General features: G+C 45.8%; 1 protein-coding gene across 1 annotated transcript in view; it reads left to right on the top strand.

The window, feature by feature from the left end:
• LOC137533843 (inactive pancreatic lipase-related protein 1-like) overlaps positions 1–23,891 on the top strand; it is a 69,573-nt gene that overhangs the window by 7,994 nt on the left and 37,688 nt on the right. Inside the window, exons 4-7 of the mRNA XM_068255087.1 lie at positions 4,903–5,072; positions 13,174–13,299; positions 18,892–19,026; positions 22,820–22,931. Of these exons, the coding sequence (XP_068111188.1) occupies positions 4,903–5,072; positions 13,174–13,299; positions 18,892–19,026; positions 22,820–22,931 (543 nt within the window). The remainder of the gene's footprint in view (positions 1–4,902; positions 5,073–13,173; positions 13,300–18,891; positions 19,027–22,819; positions 22,932–23,891) is intronic.

The raw sequence follows: 23,891 nt of genomic DNA, 5'->3' as shown, positions 1-23,891 counted from the left end.
ACCTCTCCTGATATACTCTGTGCTGCTGGAGGACTCTGCTCCTTCCACTATCTACCTCTCCTGATATACTCTGTGCTGCTGGAGGACTCTGCTCCTTCCACTATCTACCTCTCCCGATGTACTCTGTGCTGCTGGAGGACTCTGCTCCTTCCACTATCTACCTCTTCCGATATACTCTGTGCTGCTGGAGGACTCTGCTCCTTCCACTATCTACCTCTCCTGATATACTCTGTGCTGCTGGAGGACTCTGCTCCTTCCACTATCTACCTCTCCTCTCCTGATATACTCTGTGCTGCTGGAGGACTCTGCTCCTTCCACTATCTACCTCTCCTCTCCTGATATACTCTGTGCTGCTGGAGGACTCTGCTCCTTCCACTATCTACCTCTCCTCTCCTGATATACTCTTTGCTGCTGGAAGACTCTGCTCCTTCCACTATCTACCTCTCCTGATATACTCTGTGCTGCTGGAGGACTCTGCTCCTTCCACTATCTACCTCTCCTGATATACTCTGTGCTGCTGGAGGACTCTGCTCCTTTCACTATCTACCTCTCTTCTCCTGATATACCCTGTGCTGCTGGAGGACTCTGCTCCTTCCACTATCTACCTCTCCTCTCCTGATATACCCTGTGCTGCTGGAGGACTCTGCTCCTTCCACTATCTACTTCTCCTCTCCTGATATGCTCTGTGCTGCTGGAGGACTCTGCTCCTTCCACTATCTACCTCTCCTCTCCTGATATACTCTGTGCTGCTGGGAGGACTCTGCTCCTTCCACTATCTACCTCTCCTGATATACTCTGTGCTGCTGGAGGACTCTGCTCCTTCCACTATCTACCTCTCATCTCCTGATATATTCTGTGCTGCTGGAGGACTCTGCTCCTTCCACTATCTACCTCTCCTCTCCTGATATACTCTGTGCTGCTGGAGGACTCTGCTCCTTCCACTATCTACCTCCCCTCTCCTGACATACTCTGTGCTGCTGGAGGACTCTGCTTCTTGCACTACCTCTCCACTCCTGATATACTCTGTGCTGCTGGAGGACTCTGCTCCTTCCACTATCCACCTCTCCTCTCCTGATATACTCTGGGCTGCTGGAGGACTCTGCTTCCTCCACTGTCTACCTCTCCTCTCCTGATATACTCTGTGCTGCTGGAGGACTCTGCTCCTTCCACTGTCTACCTCTCCTCTCCTGATATACTCTGTGCTGCTGGAAGACTCTGCTCCTTCCACTATCTACCTCTCCTCTCCTGATATACTCTTTGCTGCTGGAAGACTCTGCTCCTTCCACTATCTACCTCTCCTCTCCTGATATACTCTGTGCTGCTGGAGGACTCTGCTCCTTCCACTATCTACCTCTCCTCTCCTGATATACTCTGTGCTGCTAGAGGACTCTGCTCCTTCCACTATCTACCTCCCCTCTCCTGACATACTCTGTGCTGCTGGAGGACTCTGCTTCTTGCACTACCTCTCCACTCCTGATATACTCTGTGCTGCTGGAGGACTCTGCTCCTTCCACTATCCACCTCTCCTCTCCTGATATACTCTGGGCTGCTGGAGGACTCTGCTCCTTCCACTGTCTACCTCTCCTCTCTTGATATACTCTGTGCTGCTGGAGGACTCTGCTCCTTCCACTATCTACCTCTCCTCTCCTGATATACTCTGTGCTGCTGGAGGACTCTGCTCCTTCCACTATCTACCTCTCCTCTCCTGATATACTCTGTGCTGCTGGAGGACTCTGCTCCTTCCACTATCTACCTCTCCTCTCCTGATGTACTCTGTGCTGCTAGAGGACTCTGCTCCTTCCACTATCTACCTCTCCTCCCCTGATATACTCTGTGCTGCTGGAGGACTCTGCTCCTTCCACTATCCACCTCTCCTCTCCTGATATACTCTGGGCTGCTGGAGGACTCTGCTCCTTCCACTGTCTACCTCTCCTCTCCTGATATACTCTGGGCTGCTGGAGGACTCTGCTTCCTCCACTGTCTACCTCTCCTCTCCTGATATACTCTGTGCTGCTGGAGGACTCTGCTCCTTCCACTGTCTACCTCTCCTCTCCTGATATACTCTGTGCTGCTGGAAGACTCTGCTCCTTCCACTATCTACCTCTCCTCTCCTGATATACTCTTTGCTGCTGGAAGACTCTGCTCCTTCCACTATCTACCTCTCCTCTCCTGATATACTCTGTGCTGCTGGAGGACTCTGCTCCTCCACTATCTACCTCTCCTCTCCTGATATACTCTGTGCTGCTGGAGGACTCTGCTCCTTCCACTATCTACCTCCCCTCTCCTGACATACTCTGTGCTGCTGGAGGACTCTGCTTCTTGCACTACCTCTCCACTCCTGATATACTCTGTGCTGCTGGAGGACTCTGCTCCTTCCACTATCCACCTCTCCTCTCCTGATATACTCTGTGCTGCTGGAGGACTCTGCTCCTTCCACTGTCTACCTCTCCTCTCCTGATATACTCTGTGCTGCTGGAGGACTCTGCTCCTTCCACTATCTACCTCTCCTCTCCTGATATACTCTGTGCTGCTGGAGGACTCTGCTCCTTCCACTATTTACCTCTCCTTTCCTGATATACTCTGTGCTGCTGGAAGACTCTGCTCCTTCCACTATCTACCTATCCTCTCCTGATATACTCTGTGCTGCTGGAGCACTCTGCTCCTTCCACTATCTACCTCTCCTCTCCTGATATACTCTGTGCTGCTGGAGCACTCTGCTCCTTCCACTATCTACCTCTCCTCTCCTGATATACTCTGTGCTGCTGGAGGACTCTGCTCCTTCCACTATCTACCTCTCCTCTCCTGATATACTCTGTGCTGCTGGAGGACTCTGCTCCTTCCACTATCTACCTCTCCTCTCCTGATATACTCTGTGCTGCTGGAAGACTCTGCTCCTTCCACTATCTACCTCTCCTCTCCTGATATACTCTGTGCTGCTGGAGGACTCTGCTCCTTCCACTATCTACCTCTCCTGATATACTATGTGCTGCTGGAGGACTCTGCTCCTTCCACTATCTACCTCTCTTCTCCTGATATACTCTTTGCTGCTGGAAGACTCTGCTCCTTCCACTATCTACCTCTCCTGATATACTCTGTGCTGCTGGAGGACTCTGCTCCTTTCACTATCTACCTCTCCTCTCCTGATATACTCTGTGCTGCTGGAGGACTCTGCTCCTTCCACTATCTACCTCTCCTCTCCTGATATACTATGTGCTGCTGGAGGACTCTGCTCCTTCCTCTATCTACTTCTCCTCTCCTGATATGCTCTGTGCTGCTGGAGGACTCTGCTCCTTCCACTATCTACCTCCCCTCTCCTGATATACTCTGTGCTGCTGGAGGACTCTGCTCCTTCCACTATCTGCCTCTCCTCTCCTGATATACTCTATGCTGCTGGAGGACTCTGCTCCTTCCACTATCTACCTCTCCTCTCCGGATATACTCTGTGCTACTGGAGGACTCTGCTCCTTCCACTATCTACCTCTCCTCTTTTGATATACTCTGTGCTGCTGGAGGACTCTGCTCCTTCCACTGTCTAGCTCTCCTCTCCTGATATACTCTGTGCTGCTGGGGGACTCTGCTCCTTCCACTGTCTACCTCTCCTCTCTTGATATACTCTGTGCTGCTGGAGGACTCTGCTCCTTCCACTATCTACCTCTCCTCTCCTGATATACTCTGTGCTGCTGGAGGACTCTGCTCCTTCCACTATCTACCTCTCCTCTCCTGATATACTCTGTGCTGCTGGAGGACTCTGCTCCTTCCACTATCTACCTCTCCTCTCCTGATGTACTCTGTGCTGCTAGAGGACTCTGCTCCTTCCACTATCTACCTCTCCTCCCCTGATATACTCTGTGCTGCTGGAGGACTCTGCTCCTTCCACTATCTACCTCTCCTCTCCTGATATACTCTGTGCTGCTGGAGGACTCTGCTCCTTCCACTATCTACCTCTCCTCCCCTGATACACTCTGTGCTGCTGGAGGACTCTGCTCCTTCCACTATCTACCTCTCCACTCCTGATATACTCTGTGCTGCTGGAGGACTCTGCTCCTTCCACTATCTACCTCTCCTCTCCTGATGTACTCTGTGCTGCTGGAGGACTCTGCTCCTTCCACTATTACAATATTATTATAATAACGATTATGCAAAATTTCACGTAAATTTTCGCAATTACGGTCATACTTAATTACGATTTGAAAATTCAATTGATTTTGTTAATCCATTCATAATTTTGCAAAATTACGCAAATTTCAAGTAATTTTGTGGCTAATTATTTATTACTATTAGTGGTTAATAGCCCCCATATATACAGTACATGTTACATCATCACCGAAAAACGTTTTTCAAAAAAGTCCTTGTAGTTTTTGAAAGAATTCATTTGAAAAATACAAGGGAAAAATGTTTTTTAAAATTTAGAAAAATGACGGTTTAAAAACCATTTTTCCTCGCCTTTTTAAATTCGATTTTCTCAAAAACTATAAGACCTTTTTGCTCCCACCATTCCTCTTAACAAACAGCAATTTTGGTGATAACATGTATGCGGAGGCTTTGCTAATAAATGCTGAAGTCGGCACGAAAATACGCAAAAATTACGCAAAATTACTAAATTATCATTCATTTATAAAGCACCAACCTATACATAATAATACAGACAATGGTACACACCAATATACAAATTACAGAAATGGGTCATATATGGAATCAGTAATTATGGTTCCTGATTAGGATGACAAACAAAATTGATTATGATTTTTCCCAAAAGTTTGCATTACGATGTTGCATCATAATTTCAAATTACAATGGGAAATTCCGATTATTACTAGTGGCGAGTCACCTCATGTCCCCACCACGCTTTGTCCATCCACACAATAAATAGCAAATTAGCAACATTTTCATTTCATTTATCAGGTATTTTGGATTCAGAAGATCCAACATGTACGAGTTCCCTTGAGTGTACCAACCAAAAGTTGCCCGCGCTCTTGACTGCTGCGCGTGTTTTATTGCCACCTCCTAAGTCTGACCAGGAACTCGGTACCACCATGATACTCTGGACAGGAGCAAATAGTTCCATCCCTCAAGTAAGTTCAATTTCCTTTTACTTATGCTACAACTTGCTATAGCCGCTATTGTTCACCTCACTCTTCTAGCCAGCTACAGAGAGCGCCCCCTATCTCTGCTGAGCTGTAAGGAATTCACGGAGCAATTGTTCTTCCAAGGAACCTCAAAGGAGACGTTAGACATGCAAGGCCAGGAGTTAAAGTGAACCCGAGGTGAGAGTGATATGGCAGCTGCCATATTTACTTCTTTCTAAACAAAACCAGTTGCCTAGTAGAGATGTCCCGAACCTCCGATTTTCGGTTCGCGAACCCCATTCGCGAACCTTCGCGGAAGGTTCGGTTCGCGGAAAAGTTCGCGAACCGCAATAGACTTCAATGGGGATGCGAACTTTGAAAAATAGAAAAATGTATGCTGGCCACAAAAGTGATGGAAAAGATGTTTCAAGGGGTCTAACACCTGGAGGGGGGCATGGTGGAGTGGGATACATGCCCAAAGTCCCGGGGAAAAATCTAGATTTGACGCAAAGCAGCGTTTTAAGGGCAGAAATGACATTGGATGCTAAATTGCAGGCCTAAAGTGCTTACAAACATCTTGCATGTGTATACATCAATCAGGGAGTGTAATTAGAGTTCTGTTTCACACTGACGCATCAAACTCACTGTGTAACGCACCGCAAACAGCTCTTTGTGTAGTGACGGCCGTGCTGGACTGGTGCGCACCATGGCGAGAGTGCAGGCCGTGGCGGTTTTTAAGCCCATATGGTCGCCGGGCTGTGGTAGCTCAATGATAGAACAAAAGTGACTGTCCAGCTGATCAAATTTGGTCTGTCCACAATGAAGCAACGACCTTATTATCTTCTTGTCTGTAGGTAGGCATAGGTAGGTGTCCCAGTAGTTAGCTAGGCATAGGTAGGTGTCCCAGTATAGGTAGGTAGGAGTCCCAGTATAGGTAGGTAGGCATAGGTAGGAGTCCCAGTATAGGTAGGTAGGCATAGGTAGGAGTCCCAGTATAGGTAGGTAGGCATAGGTAGGTCCCCTAGTATAGGTAGGTAGGTAGGTGTCCCCGTATAGGTAAGTAGGTGCCCCAGTAGTTAGGTAGGCATAGGTAGGTGTCCCAGTATAGATAGTTAGGCAGGGCCTGGCTGGCACAGTAATAACTATTACCAAGGTCCAGCTGCAACAGATAGGGCTGTATAATGTCAGTGAGCAACACACAAAAAAATAAAAAACACATCTGGAAAACATTATCTCTCAAAAGAGCTGTTGAGGGGTTCTATTTTAGAAATAACAATCAGCCAGGAGCAAGCCAAGACCAAGAGCCTAACTAATCTGTCCCTAGAAGAACAAGTCTGCAGCAGCTCTCCCTAGTCTGTGTAATAGCAGGCAGACGAGTGACTGTAATGGCCGCCGGAGGCTGCCTTATATAAGGGGGGGGTGGGGCTCCAGGGCTTAGTGTAGCCTGAATGGCTACAATGTGCCTGCTGACTGTGATGCAGAGGGTCAAAGTTGACCCTCATAGTGCATTATGGGGCGAATCGAACTTCCGCAAAAGTTCGCTTGGTCCAGGCGAACGCGAACCCCCAAAGTTCGCCTGGAACCGTTCGCTACATCTCTATTGCCTAGCAGCCCTGCTCATCAATTTGTCTGCAGTGGTGGCTTAATTACACCAGAAACAAGCATGTAACTAATCTTTTCAGTTCTGATAATAATGTCAGAAATATCTGATCTGCTGTATGCTTGTTCAGGGTCTATGGCTAAAAGTATTAGAGGCAGAGGATCAGCAGGACTGCCAGGCAACTGGTATTGCTTAAAAGGAAATAAATATGGCAGCCACCATATTACTTTCACCTTGGGTTCCCTTTAAAGAGCCAACAGGCGTCATATTAACGTATAGTAGAATATAGTAAATTATTTGGGATACACACTTTTACCTTAATTATCCTATTTTCAGCATCAGAAACACTTGCTCTGTCTCTATATTGTTATATAATGGTATGAAGCTCCACCCTCCTAGTGATAATTAGCCTAGGCTGTTTAGATATGCGGAATCCCGGCAGGGATTGGCTGGTGATGGATAAGTGTGCTTTCTGGTTGCTTGAGACTCAACATTTAACCACTTGAGGACCAGAGGTGTATACCGCCCTAGTAACCAGGCCATTTTTTACAATCTGTCACTTCACAACTGCAATGATTTATTGCTCGGTCATAGAACGTAGCACCCAAATTAATTTTACCTCCTTTTGTTCTCACTAATAGAGCTTTCGTTTGGTGGTATCTGATTCCTGCTGCAATTTTTTTTTAATTAATTAAAAAAGAGCAAAATTTTTCTTCCCCCCTCCTTAGCCCCCATAAATTGTCCCTATACTACTTTACATACATATGGCTGTGGCAGAGATTAGATTGTTAGTCCATCAGGGAGACAGTTAGAGACAAGACAATATACTCTGTAGAGTCATCCACAAGTTGTCTGTGCTATATTCATTTTTATTATAAATAAAAAGAACAGCCTGCCAGCGCAAATCAGCCGCTGGCAGGCTGATCGCTGCGGCCGTTTGTTTATAGTGACGGGAGCTCGTGCTAGTGCGAGCTCCTGTTCTGATCTCACTCCTTGCGAAATGACGCCATATGGCATTGTGGAGGAACGACGCAGCCACTCTGCAGCCACCAATTTGCGTTAGGCGGAGGCAGAGTGGCTAAAATAGGCCTAATTAATACAGTACTATACCACACTCTATATACATGCCATGAACTCTGTATTCAATGTAATACAGTAAATAAAAGTATATTAAACTTGGAACCCAGTCTTTAAGCACATCAGAGCAGAGCCCACAACAGCTGACCTTCAGCTTCAGCAGTGACTGGCGCTGGTTGGTTGAAGCTGGTGGTTAGTTGAGTTCCGGATAACTGGTACTCTGCTGTATGAGAAAATATAAATGGACCCTGTCCCAGGAGGATCACTGGCTATAATGTACATTGCAAAAGACATATTAATACACCACTATTCTTTGACTAAAATACAAGCTAGTGGAGTCGGTGGGTTTGTCTCACACTGATGGTTTAAAGAGAGCCCGAGGTGTGCTTAAAAAAAAAAAGTAAGCTACCTTATCCTCAGGGCTGAGCGGATTAGCTAGCCATAAAAAACACAGATCCCTACCACTCCTGTGGGCCCCCACTTTCACTTTACTGACCTCTGGGTGACAGTGCTGGGATGAGAGAGATCTCTCATGCACAGTGTATAGGGAGGCCGGGGGAGCAGCAAGGGGCGGGATCAAGGAGAGAGCCAGGCAGAGGCGAGAGAGGCTCCAGCCTCAAGGCGCTGTGTAGGAGGGGGCGCACAGCTCACTCGGCTATCATTCCCCTATTGTGTTTGAAGCAAAGAGAAATACGAAAAAGGGATACATGGCAGTGACTGCAAGCCAGATTATTGGAGATTAAGGTGTTTGGGGCCCTGGGGTGCCTCTTAGTCTAATAGCAATCAGTGTGTGATGGCTAGGGTGGGAGGGATGGAGGGACGCACTTTGGCGTCTCAGCCTTGGGTGCTGGAGAACCTTGTCCCGCCTCTGGGAGAGAGAACAACCCCATGGCAGCTCTGAAAACCCTGCAGGGACGTTTTGAATAGGGAATTCCTCTCCTCAATGTTTACCTCAGAGATTGCGACAAATATGTCCCATCTGCCCCCCATCTGCCTACCTCGGGTTGTCTTTAACTACTTGCCGACTGCTCCACGCCAATTGGCGTGAGCAGTGCGGCAACCCAAGGACCGCTCCACGCCGATTGGCGTGAACGGCCTTCTATGGGGCTAGCAGAAGATTGTGCGCATGCTGCGCGCGCATCTCCGATTGGAAGAGCTCCGCCTCCAGTCTCCCAGCGCCGCTCAGAGACTGTTAGACGGCGAAACTGCCAGCTAATTACCCCGTACAGTGCTGCGATCTAAGGCAGAGCTGTACTGGCCCAGCCTCAGTACAGCACTGCCTTAGATCACATAGGCTGGGCAGTGATCGGCTGTCATAGGCTGAAGACTATGACAGCCGATCACGCTGATTGGCTGGCAGGGGGGGGGGGGGGGGGAGGGGAAAATACAAAATAAATAAAAAAAATAGGCAAATGTATTAAAAAAATAATAAAATAAATATTTATAAACAAAAAATAAACAACTGTGCAGCGATCAGACCCCACCAGCAGAGAGCTCTGTTGGTGGGGAGAAAAGGGGGGGGGGATCACTTGTGTGCTGAGTTGTGCAGCCCTGCAGCTAAGCCTTAAAGCTGCATTGGCCATTTTAATAAAAAATGTCCTGGTTTAGCACCTCAAGAGGTTAAAGGGCACTAATCTTTGTGAGTGGTACATGTTGGGTTGCCAAGTCCAGTAGATGAAGCCTGGTTGGACAGGTTACCTCCACCCTTCGTAGAGTATGGCACAATGTACAAAAAAAAACAACAAAAAAACTTCCAAAATTTGTCCAGAAGTAGACCAGGCGTGAAAGTCATTGGAAAATGAAAGACTACAATTTTTGACTCACAGAGAAGATTTTAATAGAATCTTGTTACAAAAAGTTGGACCTACAGGCCAGGTATCATGGCCTCTGTGAGACCCACAGAATGCATACATTACATTATAATATAGATGGATTTGAGAGATAGGATGTACCTTAAAGAATAAACCTAGCAATGTATCTGTACAGCACTGGGGTCCCCAAACTATGTGCATCCTAGTGATCACATGCATTCACTGCAGGCACACAGGCTGGCGATAATGGCACGCTACATGCCCAACCAGTGATGAAATATGGCATGCATGGTATAAATTTAACCAGGACTAGCCAAATAATATATTCTTATGCAGGAGAACAGAGGCGCCAAGAGGATAAAAGGAAGCTAAATGAGCTTAAAAAACAAATTCTTGGTAAATAGAGGAAGTAGTGGTGGACTTACCTCCTCCAAGTAGACACACAACGACTGTAGTAAAGACAGTTAATATATTTTATTTATGAACTCCAAATATGCAACACGTTTCGCAGGTTTGATCCCGCTTCATCAGGCAACAACAATGGAGCTATAGCATATGTGGTCAGTAGAAGAGCCAGGCACCTCTGTGTATATAATAATTTGTGTGTAAATAATATATTCTGAAGAGTTTTCTAACAGTGGCCCTTGTCATGTGCAAATTAGAGAAGATGAAAAATTGTGTATTTTCTGCATTTACACCTTTTTTCATCCTGTAAAATGCCTATAAAGCAATTCTTAAAGATAATAAAAATAAAAATATTACCCAAAGAAAGCCTAGATTGTCATCCCTATAAAAGCAATACATGTATCACTTTGATGGCATAAGTAATACAAAAAAAAAAGTTATTCCTATATCAATAGCGATACAGCTGCATTGCCAAAATTTAAAAGGACCACTACCACCAATCATTTAATTTTCAGCGATCTCACAGTAGATATAAAAAGTATATGGCAGCCTTGCTATGTCTTCTTTTTTTTTTTCTTATTTGAGATGGCCCTTTAATTTCCCATATATTACTGTAATCTGCGTCCGTCAGTCCCTCACATAGCGCTGACGAACTTTTGTAATTAGCAGTCTCAGCAGGGGGAGCCTTTTCAGGTTGTGGGGGAAAAAAACAGATGGTTTAGCCCTGTTTTATGACGTAGCAACCTATGACGTATGGCTCATTGAGCCGCTGTGTACTAAGCCGCTCCTCGGCAAATGAGTTATTACGCAGCGGCTCAGTGAGCCGTACGTCATCAGGGAAGAGCCGCGGAATGGACGGCAGAGCAGGCTCATTAGCCGCTCGTCATCATTAACAGACAGGCTGCGAAAGGCTGGATAGGGAGAGAAGCTCATTGCGCAGCAGAGTCTGCGCTGACAGCTGCCTCCCTCACAGCCTGTGGAAATGTATAGTGCGGGGATCCTTTGGCTGTATTTGGGGAAGACGGGCAGCAGGTGAGCCCGTGCATAACAGTTTTCGGCAGTTAATAAAACAGGGCTAAACCATCTGTTTTTTTTTCCCCACAACCTGAAAAGGCTCCCCCTGCTGTGACTGCTAATTACAAAAGTCCGTCAGCGCTATGTGAGGGACTGACGGACGCAGATTACAGTAATATATGGGGAATTAAAGGGCCATCTCAAATAACAAAAAAAAAAAAAAGACACAGCAAGGCTGCTATATACTTTTTATATCTACTGTGAGATCGCTGAAAATTAAATGATTCGTGGTAGTGGTCCTTTAAGGCATAGGTTCTCAACGTGTGGTACACGTACCCCAGGGGGTACTTCTGATGGTTCCAGGGGGTACTCGGGCTTGATATACTTAACCAAGAATAAAAAATGTAGAGATTTAGAAAATTATATATCTTATTTAAACAACACCAAATTAGTATTTTAGCTAATTAAAAGCAATAGTAAATACTTGGAAATGGTTTAGAACCAATTATCATGTACTAGGATTAAATATATATTTGGACTTAAGTAGATACACAGAACCGGAACTGCAACTGTCAATCAACATGCACTGGGACTAAAGTAGGGTGCCTCTTAGAGGATTAGTGACGGGTCATGCTACAAATAGCGTGCTCAGACTTGAAAACAGCAGGTCATGGTAAGCAGAATGCAAGAGGAAAGTCGGCACATGCAAATGCGTAGCAGTAAAAAAGCTTTATTCTTGCGGCTTCATGCGATTAGCATAACGACACACAGTTGATAAAAATTGTCCTACCCGTTACTCCATGTGGCTGTGGGGTGAGGTGGGAGCAGTGGGGGCCGCCTTACGACCGTTTCGCTCTATTGAGCGTCTTCAGAGGCAATGCGCACCTGGAGTAACGGGTAGGACAATTTTTATCAACTGTGTGTCGTTATGCTAATCGCATGAAGCCGCAAGAATAAAGCTTTTTTACTGCTACGCATTTGCATGTGCCGACTTTCCTCTTGCATTCTAAATATATATTTGTCAAGGGGTACGTGTGATAATGTTTACTATGCTAGGGGGTACTTGGTGAGTACAGGGTTTCTAAAGGGGTACATACCAATAAAATGTTGAGAAACACTGCTTTAAGGGGTAAACACCCAGTAATGAGAAGTGGTTAATAAATTCAATGTTTTGGGGCAACTATTTACACCTTTATTAAAGTAAGCAATGCAAAATCATTTGAAAAAAAATCACATAAGTGCATATACAGTGCATATAAATATACAGCCAACCAATAAAAGGTTAAATGCTACCAATACTGCATGAAACAAAAACAAGATAAGCGTCACGGAGGGGCTGAGCACGGTGCCCACAATATATACATTAGTACCACTCGGCAACACATGTATCGTGTGTGTAAATGACTCCCCATGGAAACTGCAAGAAGAGAGTGGTTGGGGTACCACAGTCATAGTGAGTCAGGGTCAAAGTAAGGGCCGGATTTCTGGAAAGGCCTCAAAGGTCCAGGCCTTGAGCGCATGCAGCCCAAAGGGGCACCTGAACATGAAATAGAGGTTGCTACATATGAAAGAGGAGGTAGCAAATGAAAAGGGAAGCTGATGTCCAAGGGAGCTGTATATAAAAGAGAGGGGCAGGGGCGTAGCAATAGGGGTTGCAGCGGTAGCGACCGCATCGGGGCCCTTGGGCCAGAGGGGCCCCGAAGGGCCCTCCCTCAACTACAGTATTAGCTCTCTATTGGTCCTGTGCTCATAATAATCACTTCTATAGATACCTTAAATAGTGGTAATTATTAACAAACGGTTCCCCATCCCCTTCTTGCACCTCAGACACTGTAGTTGCCATTGGCAGGTTTTGGTGCGCCGTATCAATTGTCACGTATAGAGTGCTTGGGGGGCCCCATTGTAAAAGTTGCATCGGGGCCCACAGCTCCTTAGCTACGCCACTGGAGAGGGGCATGAGTACATGTATGTTACATGTGGAGGAGGGGGCTGCACATGGAGGAGGGGCACTGCTGAACTTGGAAGGGGAACCCCAACACACGTGGCCTAGGGACGGAACAAGTATAATAGTTTGGTCATAGTATGTGCATGATGGAAAATAATAGGCTACTTTACCGTAGACTTTCACGCTACATTTTTTCTGTATCCTCATTTTCCCTTCCCTCCCTCTCTTTCTCTTTTCCGTCTCTTTGTCGCCCAGGTAATTGATATCACCAATCCCTCTGCTGTCAATGGAACCGATTTTGACCCTAAGAAAAACACAACCATAATCTCGCATGGTTACCTCGGTGACGGTTACCTAGAATGGATTCAGGAAATGTGTCGGGTGAGTGTGCGCGGATCATCATCACAAACTGAAAGGACTGCTTCTTATGGGCGGTGACAACAATGTTTGATATTCCTCATGGTTGTTGTTGTTGTTTGCGATCGGCCAAACTGCTATCCAGGGCGGAAATCAGTAATCGGCAATCGGAATTCTGCGGAAAACTGCACAACCCTTTAGGCCAATCACAAGACTCGGAAGAATTAGGTCAAAGTATTAGGCCAATAAGAAAATTCAGGAGTGTACCGATTGCCAATTGTTAATGCGTATTACACGTAGCGTACATCTGCAAAATATAGCGGATTATCTCCGCCCCCCCCCCAAAAAAAAAACGTATGTATTTCTTTAAAATCAACTAACTTTATTGACAAAAAAAAACATTCTGCACAAATCGGAAATTCCAATTTACTCAGTTCTGCAGAAATCGGAAAGACACATCTTGAAATCCGGATATTTTGTTGGAATCGGAAATCAGCTTTTTTTCCAACCATCCCTGATTATTATTATTAATATATATATATATATATATATATATATACAGTGGCTTGCAAAAGTATTCGGCCCCCTTGAAGTTTTCCACATTTTGTCACATTACTGCCACAAACATGAATCAATTTTATTGGAATTCCATGTGAAAGACCAATACAAAGTGGTGTACACGTGAGAAGTGGAACGAAAATCGTACATGATTCCAAACATTTTTTGCAAATCAATAACTGCAAAGTGGGGTGTGCGTAATTATTCGGCCCTCTGAGTCAATACTTTGTAGAACCACCTTTTGCTGCAATTACAGCTGCCAGTCTCTTAGGGTATGTCTCTACCAGCTTTGCACATCTAGAGACTGAAATCCTTGCCCATTCTTCTTTGCAAAACAACTCCAGCTCCGTCAGATTAGATGGACAGCGTTTGTGAACAGCAATTTTCAGATCTTGCCATAAATTCTCGATTGGATTTAGATCTGGACTTTGACTGGGCCATTCTAACACATGGATATGTTTTGTTTTAAGCCATTCCATTGTTGCCCTGGCTTTAGGCTGCTTACACACCAAGACGTTACAGGCGCACATTAGTGCGCCTGTAACGCTCCCCCAATGCACAGCAATGTAACACAAGTGGGCTGTTCACACAGCCCACGTTGCGTTACATGTAACGCTGCACGTTCTGTGCAAAGTGCAGCATGCTACGGCGTTGGAGCGGCTATAGCCGCGTTAGACTGTTTGCACATGCGCAGTGGGGGGCGGAGAGGAGGCGGGGAGAGCCAGCTACAGTAGCCGCGCACATGGCTACTTAATATTCACTGCACTGGCGGGCGCTGATTGGCCGGCGGGACCACGTGATGCGGAGTGTCTCGCTCCGCATCACGTGCTCCCACTGGCCAATCAGCGCCACTCTGGGAGACATTATAGGACTCGAGCCGCCTAACGCGGCTCACTCTACCGTCGGCTCTTGCAGCACCATACGTTGTGTTAGGTGCACGTTATGCGACCTTAACGTGCCACCTAATGCAACGTCTTGGTGTGCAAGAAGCCTTATGTTTAGGGTTGTTGTCCTGCTGGAAGGTGAACCTCCGCCCCAGTCTCAAGTCTTTTGCAGACTCCAAGAGGTTTTCTTCCAAGATTGCCCTGTATTTGGCTCCATCCATCTTCCCATCAACTCTGACCTGCATCCCTGTCCCTGCTGGAGATAAGCACCCACAGAGCATGATGCTGACACCACCATATTTGACAGTGAGGATGGTGTGTTCAGAGTGATGTGCAGTGTTTGTTTTCCGCCACACATAGCGTTTTGCATTTTGGCCAAAAGGTTCCATTTTGGTCTCATATGACCAGAGCACCATCTTCCACATGTTTGCTGTGTCCCCCACATGGCTTGTGGCAAACTGCAAACCGGACTTCTTATGCTTTTCTGTTAACAGTAGCTTTCTTCTTGCCACTCTTCCATAAAGGCCAACTTTGTGCAGTGCACGACTAATAGTTGTCCTATAGACAGATTACTCCTCCTGAGCTGTAGATCTCTGCAGCTCATCCAGAGTCACCATGGGCCTCTTGACTGCATTTCTGATCAGTGCTCTCCTTGTTCAGCCTGTGAGTTTAGGTGGACAGCCTTGTCTTGGTAGGTTTCCAGTTGTGCCATACTCCTTCCATTTCTGAATGATCACTTGAACAGTGCTCCGTGGGATGTTCAAGGCTTTGGAAATCTTTTTGTAGCCTAAGCCTGCTTTAAATTTCTCGATAACTTTATCCCTGACCTGTCTGGTGTGTTCTTTGGACTTCATGGTGTTGTTGCTCCCAATATTCTCTTAGACAACCTCTGAGGCCGTCACAGAGCAGCTGTATTTGTACTGACATTAGATTACACACAGGTGCACTCTATTTAGTCATTAGCACTCATCAGGCAATGTCTATGGGCAACTGACTGCACTCAGATCAAAGAGGCCGAATAATTATGCACACACCACTTTGCAGTTATTTATTTGTAAAAAATGTTTGGAATCATGTATGATTTTCGTTCCACTTCTCACGTGTACACCACTTTGTATTGGTCTTTTACGTGGAATTCCAATGAAATTGATTCATGTTTGTGGCAGTAATATGTCAAAATGTGGAAAACTTCAAGGGGGCCGAATACTTTTGGAAGCCACTGTATACACACGCACGCACGCACGCACGCACGCACGCACGCACGCACGCACACACACACACACACACACACACACACACACACACACACACATTGTCCAGCAAACCATGCAAAACATACTGAAATAAATACTGCGTAAGAAATAGCCCTGCCCTTTCCAGCTTACAATGTTAGAGAATAGGGCCCATATGCAATTAACTTTTCCTCCTGAGTTTTCTTCCTAAGTGATATTTTGGAACTTGTCAATAAAATGTCTTTTGAATCACCAGCAAGCAAAAAAAAAACTTTTGATAGTACTTTTCCACCTACTTTTTGGTACTTTTATATTGCAAAGTACTGAAAAGTTATTCAAAATAGAAGATGAAAAATGATATCCTAGGAGAAAACACTAATTGCATATGGGCCAAGGAGAGAAAATTAGGTAAAGCAGTAAGTAAACTGTATGCTAGATGGTTTTGAGTTTTCGAGTCAGATTGTGCAAGAAACAGACAGAGCATGGCTAAGGGGGTGCCCTAGGTTAGAATATATACAGAAACAGGAGTATCTGGATAAGGATCTCTGTGCACTTGGCACCCTTAGATACTCCTGTTTTACCCTGAGGAAGCGTCCCGTGTGTCCCACGAAATATGTTACCTCGTTGGAGCTTTTTAAGTGATAGTTGTAACGATTGGTGTCAGCAAGAACAGATATTCTGATTATTGGTGATCTGCAGTATCACCAATAATACAGATACTATACCTGATTATGTGGTGATCTGCAGAATCACCAATAATGCTAGTATAGCAAGACACAGGACAACCAGATGTAAAGATAGGTGTTTGGTGCAACAGTAATACAGATAGAGATACCAACTTCCCCAGAGAAGCTGGTAGAGGGAGATATCTCTATAGAACACAGGGATCAGCACTCCAGCAAGCTGGAAATGCAGATGAACTAGTAATCAGTCCACACGAGGAGCGGGTGGTGCACAGTAAGGGCTAGTTCACACTTGATTTAAAAACGTATCCGTAGCTACGTTTTTTGTCCCGGACGAAAAACGTAGCCACGGATACCAATGTTAAAAATAGGAACAGTACACACTCAAGTTAAAAACGTATCCGCGTGCGATCCGCGGAATACGTTTTTAAACCCGGAACGCTGAGTCCGGACTTGCAGCATTTTTCACGGACCCGTATACACGTACGGGTAGTGAAAATCAATGGGGAAACGGGCCTCCCTCTTCACTGACATTTTGGGACACTGGAAACGGATCAGTTTCCAGTGTCCCATGGTGAAGGAGGGGGCCGCCATGCTGGAGGGGGTAGCAGCCAGGACGGGGGGCTGCGGGCAAAGCGGCGGCCAGGGGGGGTCACATCCCCCCCCCTTGCTCACCTGGGTGCCCCCCGTCCCCGCTCCCCCTCCAGCTCGCATATAATGTAATAATTTGTACCTAAGGAAGTTCGGCGAGCCGGGCACTTCCGCCCACACCGCTCGCCGTCACTTCCTGCGATGCCGCCCACTGAAATACAGAGGGCGACATTGCAGGAAGTGACGGCGAGCGGTGTGGGCGGAAGTGCCCGGCTCGCCGAACTTCATTAGGTACAAATTATTACATTATATGCGAGCTGGAGGGGGAGCGGGGACGGGGGGCACCCAGGTGAGCAAGGGGGGGGGGGGATGTGACCCCCCTGGCCGCCGCTTTGCCCGCAGCCCCCCGTCCTGGCTGCTACCCCCTCTAGCAAAAAAACAAAAAACACGCAAGCGGATCCAAAACGTGTGCTGCAAAAAAGGCAGCACGGATCCGTTTGCGTTCCGGGTTTTGAAAATCGGAGCCCGGACCGCGGATGCGTCCCGCACCCGGAGCTAGTGTGGCCCTAGCCTAAGACAACGTATACTGATCACCTGTGGAGCAGGTGATTCAGACTGTACTGCATAAGGTGATCACCTGAGGGGCAGGAGATCAAGACTGTACTGCAGCTCCTAATCACCTGAGGAGCAGGTGATGAGGACAGTACCGTAGTTACTTGTCACCTGAGGAGCAGGTGATTAAGACTGTACTGCAGCTACTGGTCACCTGAGGAGCAGGTGATTAAGACTGTACTGCAGCTACTGGTCACCTGAGGAGCAGGTGATTAAGCTGTACAGAGAATCCCTCACCAGGGACTTGGCTCACTGGTGAGGGCAGGAGAGTCAGACAAGCAGTTTCGGCAACAAACGGACAGATACGGTACAAAGACAGAAGGCTTAAATCAGAGTGGTGTTCAGGCTGAGTCGGCAACAGGATCAGATAGGCAGAAGCACAGAATCAGTAAAGGCTAGCAGAAGGTCATAACAAATAATACAATTCAATTAGTACTTTAGCTATCAACAGAATCTGGCTAAGTGTGGATCCCCAGCTCCTGCTGGTTCTAGCACACTTTTGGATCTGACTAAGGTCTGAGTGCTAACACGTAGCATTTGCAACAGCAGACGAGGAGCTACTGACAGGCAAGTCCTATATATACTGAGAGCACCCCACAGCGCCGCCCCAGTCACTCAGCCAATCAGGAGCACTGCTGGAGTCAGCTGACCGGCCGATCAGCTGACTCCCCTTCTATTCGCATAAAGGTCCTGGCGGCTGGCGCATGCGCGCAGCCCTCAGTCTATGTGCAACTGAAGGACCAGGCAAAACTCCACCATGTAACTGCGCGGCGAAGGCCGCTGGCTGAGATGCGGAGACAGCCGCCATGCCGCTCACCGCTGCGGCTATCTATTACAATAGTCTTTTATGAAATTGACTGGTCATCAAACCTTAGAGGCAACCTTGGTTTGTGGGTTTATTTTCATTTGACATTCCCTATGGTGTAACTACTGTATATACTAGACTCTATTGGACTCTCATGTGTCTCCTGCTTGATGTTAGTTACCAACTCCCCTTTTACTAAATACAATTTAAGGATGCTCCAGTCATACTTATCTAATCATGTCTGTTTTTAGGCTCTCCAAACTAAAGAATCCATCAACTGCTTCGCTATTAACTGGGGGAAAGGAGCCGGTATTAATTACCTGCAATCAGTGAGCAACATTCCTGCAGTGGGAACACAAGTGGCAAACTTCATTAAATTCCTCATTGTAAGTAAACTATGGAACTCACTGTGATATTTGCAGTTGGATATCTGCGTTCAACCGTCAGCCCTGCCCATAAGCCTCTTCCATAACATGCTCCAGCTGTAGGTATAACCGGAAATCCTGGCAGCCAGATGTTTGCTATCATACAGCGCTCTCCAGTGGTAAACTGGGGGCACTGACAGTAAAATGCCAACTCTATACGTAGGAGTATGATCATATTGCTAAGGGAATACCAAATATACAGAAATACTGCTTGAAATTTTCAATTTTTAAGGACAACTGAAGAGAGGGGATATGGAGGCTGCCTTATTTATATTGTTTAAAAGCAATACCAGACCAGTTGCCTGGCTATCCTGCTAATCCTCTGCCTTTAAAGAGAATCTGTAACATAAAAAGTTCCCCTGGGGGGTACTCACCTCAGTAGGGGGAAGCCTCTGGATCTTATCGAGGCTTCCCCCGTCCTCCTCCGTCCACAGTGGCAGCGATTGAGCTCCCCGAACAGCGGAGATGTAAATATTTACCTCACCGTCTCCAGCACAGGTGCAGTAGCAGCATTCGGCTCCGAAATAGGAGGGAATGCTCAATCTCGGTTGGGTCCGCTCTAGTGTGCAGGCGCAAGTCTCCGCCTATTTCTGAGCAGAGAGCCGCAGTAGGGCCCCCGCTGGAACCAGAAAAGGTATATACAGGATCTTCTAAAAAAATTAGCATATTGTGATAAAGTTCATTATTTTCTGTAATGTACTGATAAACATTAGACTTTCATATATTTTAGATTCATTGCACACAACTGAAGTAGTTCAAGCCTTTTATTATTTTTCTTATTGATGATTTTGGCATACAGCTCATGAAAACCCAAATTTCCTATCTCAAAAAATTAGCATATTTCATCCGACCAATAAAAGAAAAGTGTTTTTAAAACAAAAAAAAAGTCAACCTTCAAATAATTATGTTCAGTTATGCACTGAATACTTGGTCGGGAACCCTTTTGCAGAAATGACTGCTTCAGTGCAGCGTGGCATGGAGGCAATCAGCCTGTGGCACTGCTCAGGAGTTATGGAGGCCCAGGATGGTTCGATAGCGGCCTTAAGCTCATCCAGAGTTTTGGGTCTTGCGTCTCTCAACTTTCTCTTCACAACATCCCACAGATTCTCTATGGGGTTCAGGTCAGGAGAGTTGGCAGGCCAATTGAGCACAGTAATACCATGGTCAGTAAACCATTTACTAGTGGTTTTGGCACTGTGAGCAGGTGCCAGGTTGTGCTGAAAAATTAAATCTTCATCTCCATAAAGCTTTTCAGCAGATGGAAGCATGAACCCACTTTTGAACCAGAAACAGCGGCAGAAGCGCCTGACTCTGGGCTACAGAGAAGCAGCACTAGACTGTTGCTCAGTGGTCCAAAGTACTTTTTTCGGATGAAAGCAACTTTTACATGTCATTCAGAAATCAAGGTGCCAGAGTCTGGAGGAAGACTGGGGAGAGGGAAATGCCAAAATGCCTGAAGTCCAGTGTCAAGTACCCACAGTCAGTGATGGTCTGGGGAGCCATGTCAGCTGCTGGTGTTGGTCCACTGTGTTTTATCAAGGGCAGGGTCAATGCAGCAAGCTATCAGGAGATTTTGGAGCACTTCATGCTTCCATCTGCTGAAAACCTTTATGGAGATGAAGATTTCATTTTTCAGCACGACCTGGCACCTGCTCACAGTGCCAAAACCACTGGTAAATGGTTTACTGACCATGGTATCACTGTGCTTAATTGGCCTGCCAACTCTCCTGACCTGAACTCCATAGAGAATCTGTGGGATATTGTGAAGAGAAAGTTGAGAGACGCAAGACCCAACACTCTGGAAGAGCTTAAGGCCGCTATCGAAGCATCCTGGGCCTCCATAACACCTGAGCAGTGCCACAGGCTGATTGCCTCCATGCCACGCTGCACTGAAGCAGTCATTTCTGCAAAAGGATTCCCGACCAAGTATTGAGTGCATAACTGAACATAATTATTTGAAGGTTGACTTTTTTTGTTTTAAAAACACTTTTCTTTTATTGGTCGGATGAAATATGCTAATTTTTAGAGATAGGAAATTTGGGTTTTCCTGAGCTGTATGCCAAAATCATCAATATTAAAACAATAAAAGGCTTGAACTACTTCGGTTGTGTGCAATGAATCTAAAATATATATAAGTCTAATGTTTATCAGTACATTACAGAAAATAATGAACTTTATCATAATATGCAAATTTTTTGAGAAGATCCTGTATTGCACAGCCTGACAAATTGTCGGCTGTGCATTCCGTGAGCTGCAGCGAGACCACCGTGGGACACAGGAGGACGGGGGAAGCCTCAATACGATCCAGAGGCTTCCCCCTACGAAGGTGAGTACCGCCCCCCCCCCCCCCCGGGAACTTTTTTTAATTACAGAGTTTGATACTTTAATACTTTGAGCCATAGACCCTAAACAAGCATGCAGCAGATCAGGTGTTTCTGACATTACTGTCAGCTCTGACAAGATTAGCTGCATACTTGTTTCTGGTGTAATTCAGACACTACTGCAGTCAAATAGATCAGCAGGGCTGCCAGGCCACTGTTATAGTTTAAAAGGAAATAAATATGGCAGGCAGCCTCCATATTCTTCTTACTTTAGATTTCCTTTAAGGAGTAAAAACTCCAGAATCTGAAGTGGTTAAAATGTATACAGAACTTGAAACTCGGTAAATGACATTTTGCACCGGTACACAGTAATAGATATAGAGTTACAAGGTCTGTATACTTATTTTATACATTTTAAGAAGACAGAGGACGTGGGGTCATTTTACCAAGTTTAAAAAAAACATCTTTTCTTTGAATATTTTAATTTTCTCAAAAACTAAAAGGTCTTTTTTAAAAAAAAATGTTTTGACTTGTTTCCACTAGTCCCCCTACCTCGCCATAACCACTGCTGTTTGCGCAAACATTTTTCTGGAATTTATGTGAAAAATACTGCTGCATTTGTAATTTTGCATAATGTGCGAAACTGACAAGTGGATAAGGTAAAATAATTTCCAAATCGTAATTACGTGTAATCATAATTGTGAAATTTTACAGTAAATTTTGTGTGAAATTTGCATATTACAATCATCACAAGTAAATAACGTATATATTCACATACAAGCTGACCCGCTTATAAGCCGAGGTACCCACTTTTCCCTCAGAAACCAGGAAAAGTGAGTGACTCGTGTATAAGCCCCCTATGCAATGTAACCCCTCCACAGTAGCCAGATGTGCCCCCAGTACAAGCCAGCCCCTCTCCCCATAGCCAGATATGCCCCAAGGATGATACAGCTGTGCCTTAAGACACCATAGATATGAGAGACAGTGATTGCCACACAGGAAGAATCCCCCGATGATTGCACCACTGACACGTTGCTTGTACACTCCGATTCACAAGCCAGGGGACACAGGTAGTCTTGAGCAGGGGGTACAAACACAGCAGGGAGCCAGATGGCAAGAGCAGGATCACTAGTGCACGATCCTTATGCTCCTCTGCCAGTAACAAAACCTGCTTCCCCATCCTATTTGTTCAACTGACTCATATATAAGTCAAAGGGGGTAACTTTTCAGCAAATTTTTTCTGCTGAAAAATTAGGCTTATACGTGAGTATATATAGTAATACAAAATTATACACATTTCTAGTAGATTCTGAGGTATGAAATTCCCCCAGTTCTGAAGACGATAAATGGTGCTCTGTACTTGCCTGTGAATTTAGAGAACACCCACATTTCTATTCTTTCTAATGTTTTTTTTTATTCTCTTCTATGCATAGGCTGAATTCGGTATTAGTTTTTCTAATTTTATCATGATTGGACACAGTCTGGGAGCCCACCTCGTCGGACATGTGGGAATGAAGTGTAACTCTCTGCTCAGGATGATATGTGGTAAGTCCCTGTGAGCTCTATAAACACAAATTTGAAGCTGAAGAATGCAACTAGGGGCGTAACAATAGCCCCTGCAAGGGATGCATCCGCAGGGGGGCCCATAGGGGAAGAAGCCTGAGGGGGACCGCTGGCTCTCAGGCCCTCTAGGGCCATTTTTAGGGGAAGAAGGGGGAGCAACAGGCAAAAACAACAGCGGGGAGGGGGGACCGACACCCCCTCACCTCAGGCTACCATCAGCAATGACATCCAAAGTTTTGCAGGGGATCCCAGTGATTTCTAATTACACCCCTGAATGCAACAATATTTTTGACAGAGTAAAGACAAGTGTGTGTGGTGTTTTGTGTGGTGTGTGTGGTGTGTGGTGTGTGGTGTGTGTGTGTGTGTGTGTGTGTGTATGTGTTTTAATCTGGTATCAATCAGATTATAAGGGGTGGATAAAAACACACCAAAAATGAGGCATAAGGCTTCCACTAAAAGTGGCGATGCAATATTCAATCAAACTTTCGATTTACCCACTTTGGTCTCAATTCATCAAGGAGGGTTTGGTAAAATCAGGGATGGTCATAGACAGCCAATTACGCTACGCTGGAACTACGCGTAGTTTTACACAATTACGCTTCGCCAAACTATGGCTTCGAAATCAAATATTCGCTTCGTATGCATTTCGTAGACTACGCATTAAAATACGCAATTATGCGTAGTGTGAAGCGTAGTGTATGTGGATGCTTATGCCCGTATGCAGAAAATTTTACGCATGAATTCCTCTTTTTAAATTCTTATACCGGGACCTCTTTTATGCGTACATTCCCCTTTCCGATGCATAAATTTGTAAGCATACAATCGCAAGCGGAAAATTAGCCGCGAGTAACGCATTCATAGTTCACAACGCAATACACATGGTAACTACGCATAGTTGGCATAAGCCATGGCCGACCTTTGACCTGAGCGACCGGAGCAATC

The sequence above is a fragment of the Hyperolius riggenbachi genome, chromosome 10, assembly GCF_040937935.1.
Source record: "Hyperolius riggenbachi isolate aHypRig1 chromosome 10, aHypRig1.pri, whole genome shotgun sequence".
NCBI lineage: Eukaryota > Metazoa > Chordata > Amphibia > Anura > Hyperoliidae > Hyperolius > Hyperolius riggenbachi.
The sequence above is the reverse complement of the archived record's forward strand: the minus strand, read 5'-3'. Positions and strand labels throughout refer to the sequence as shown.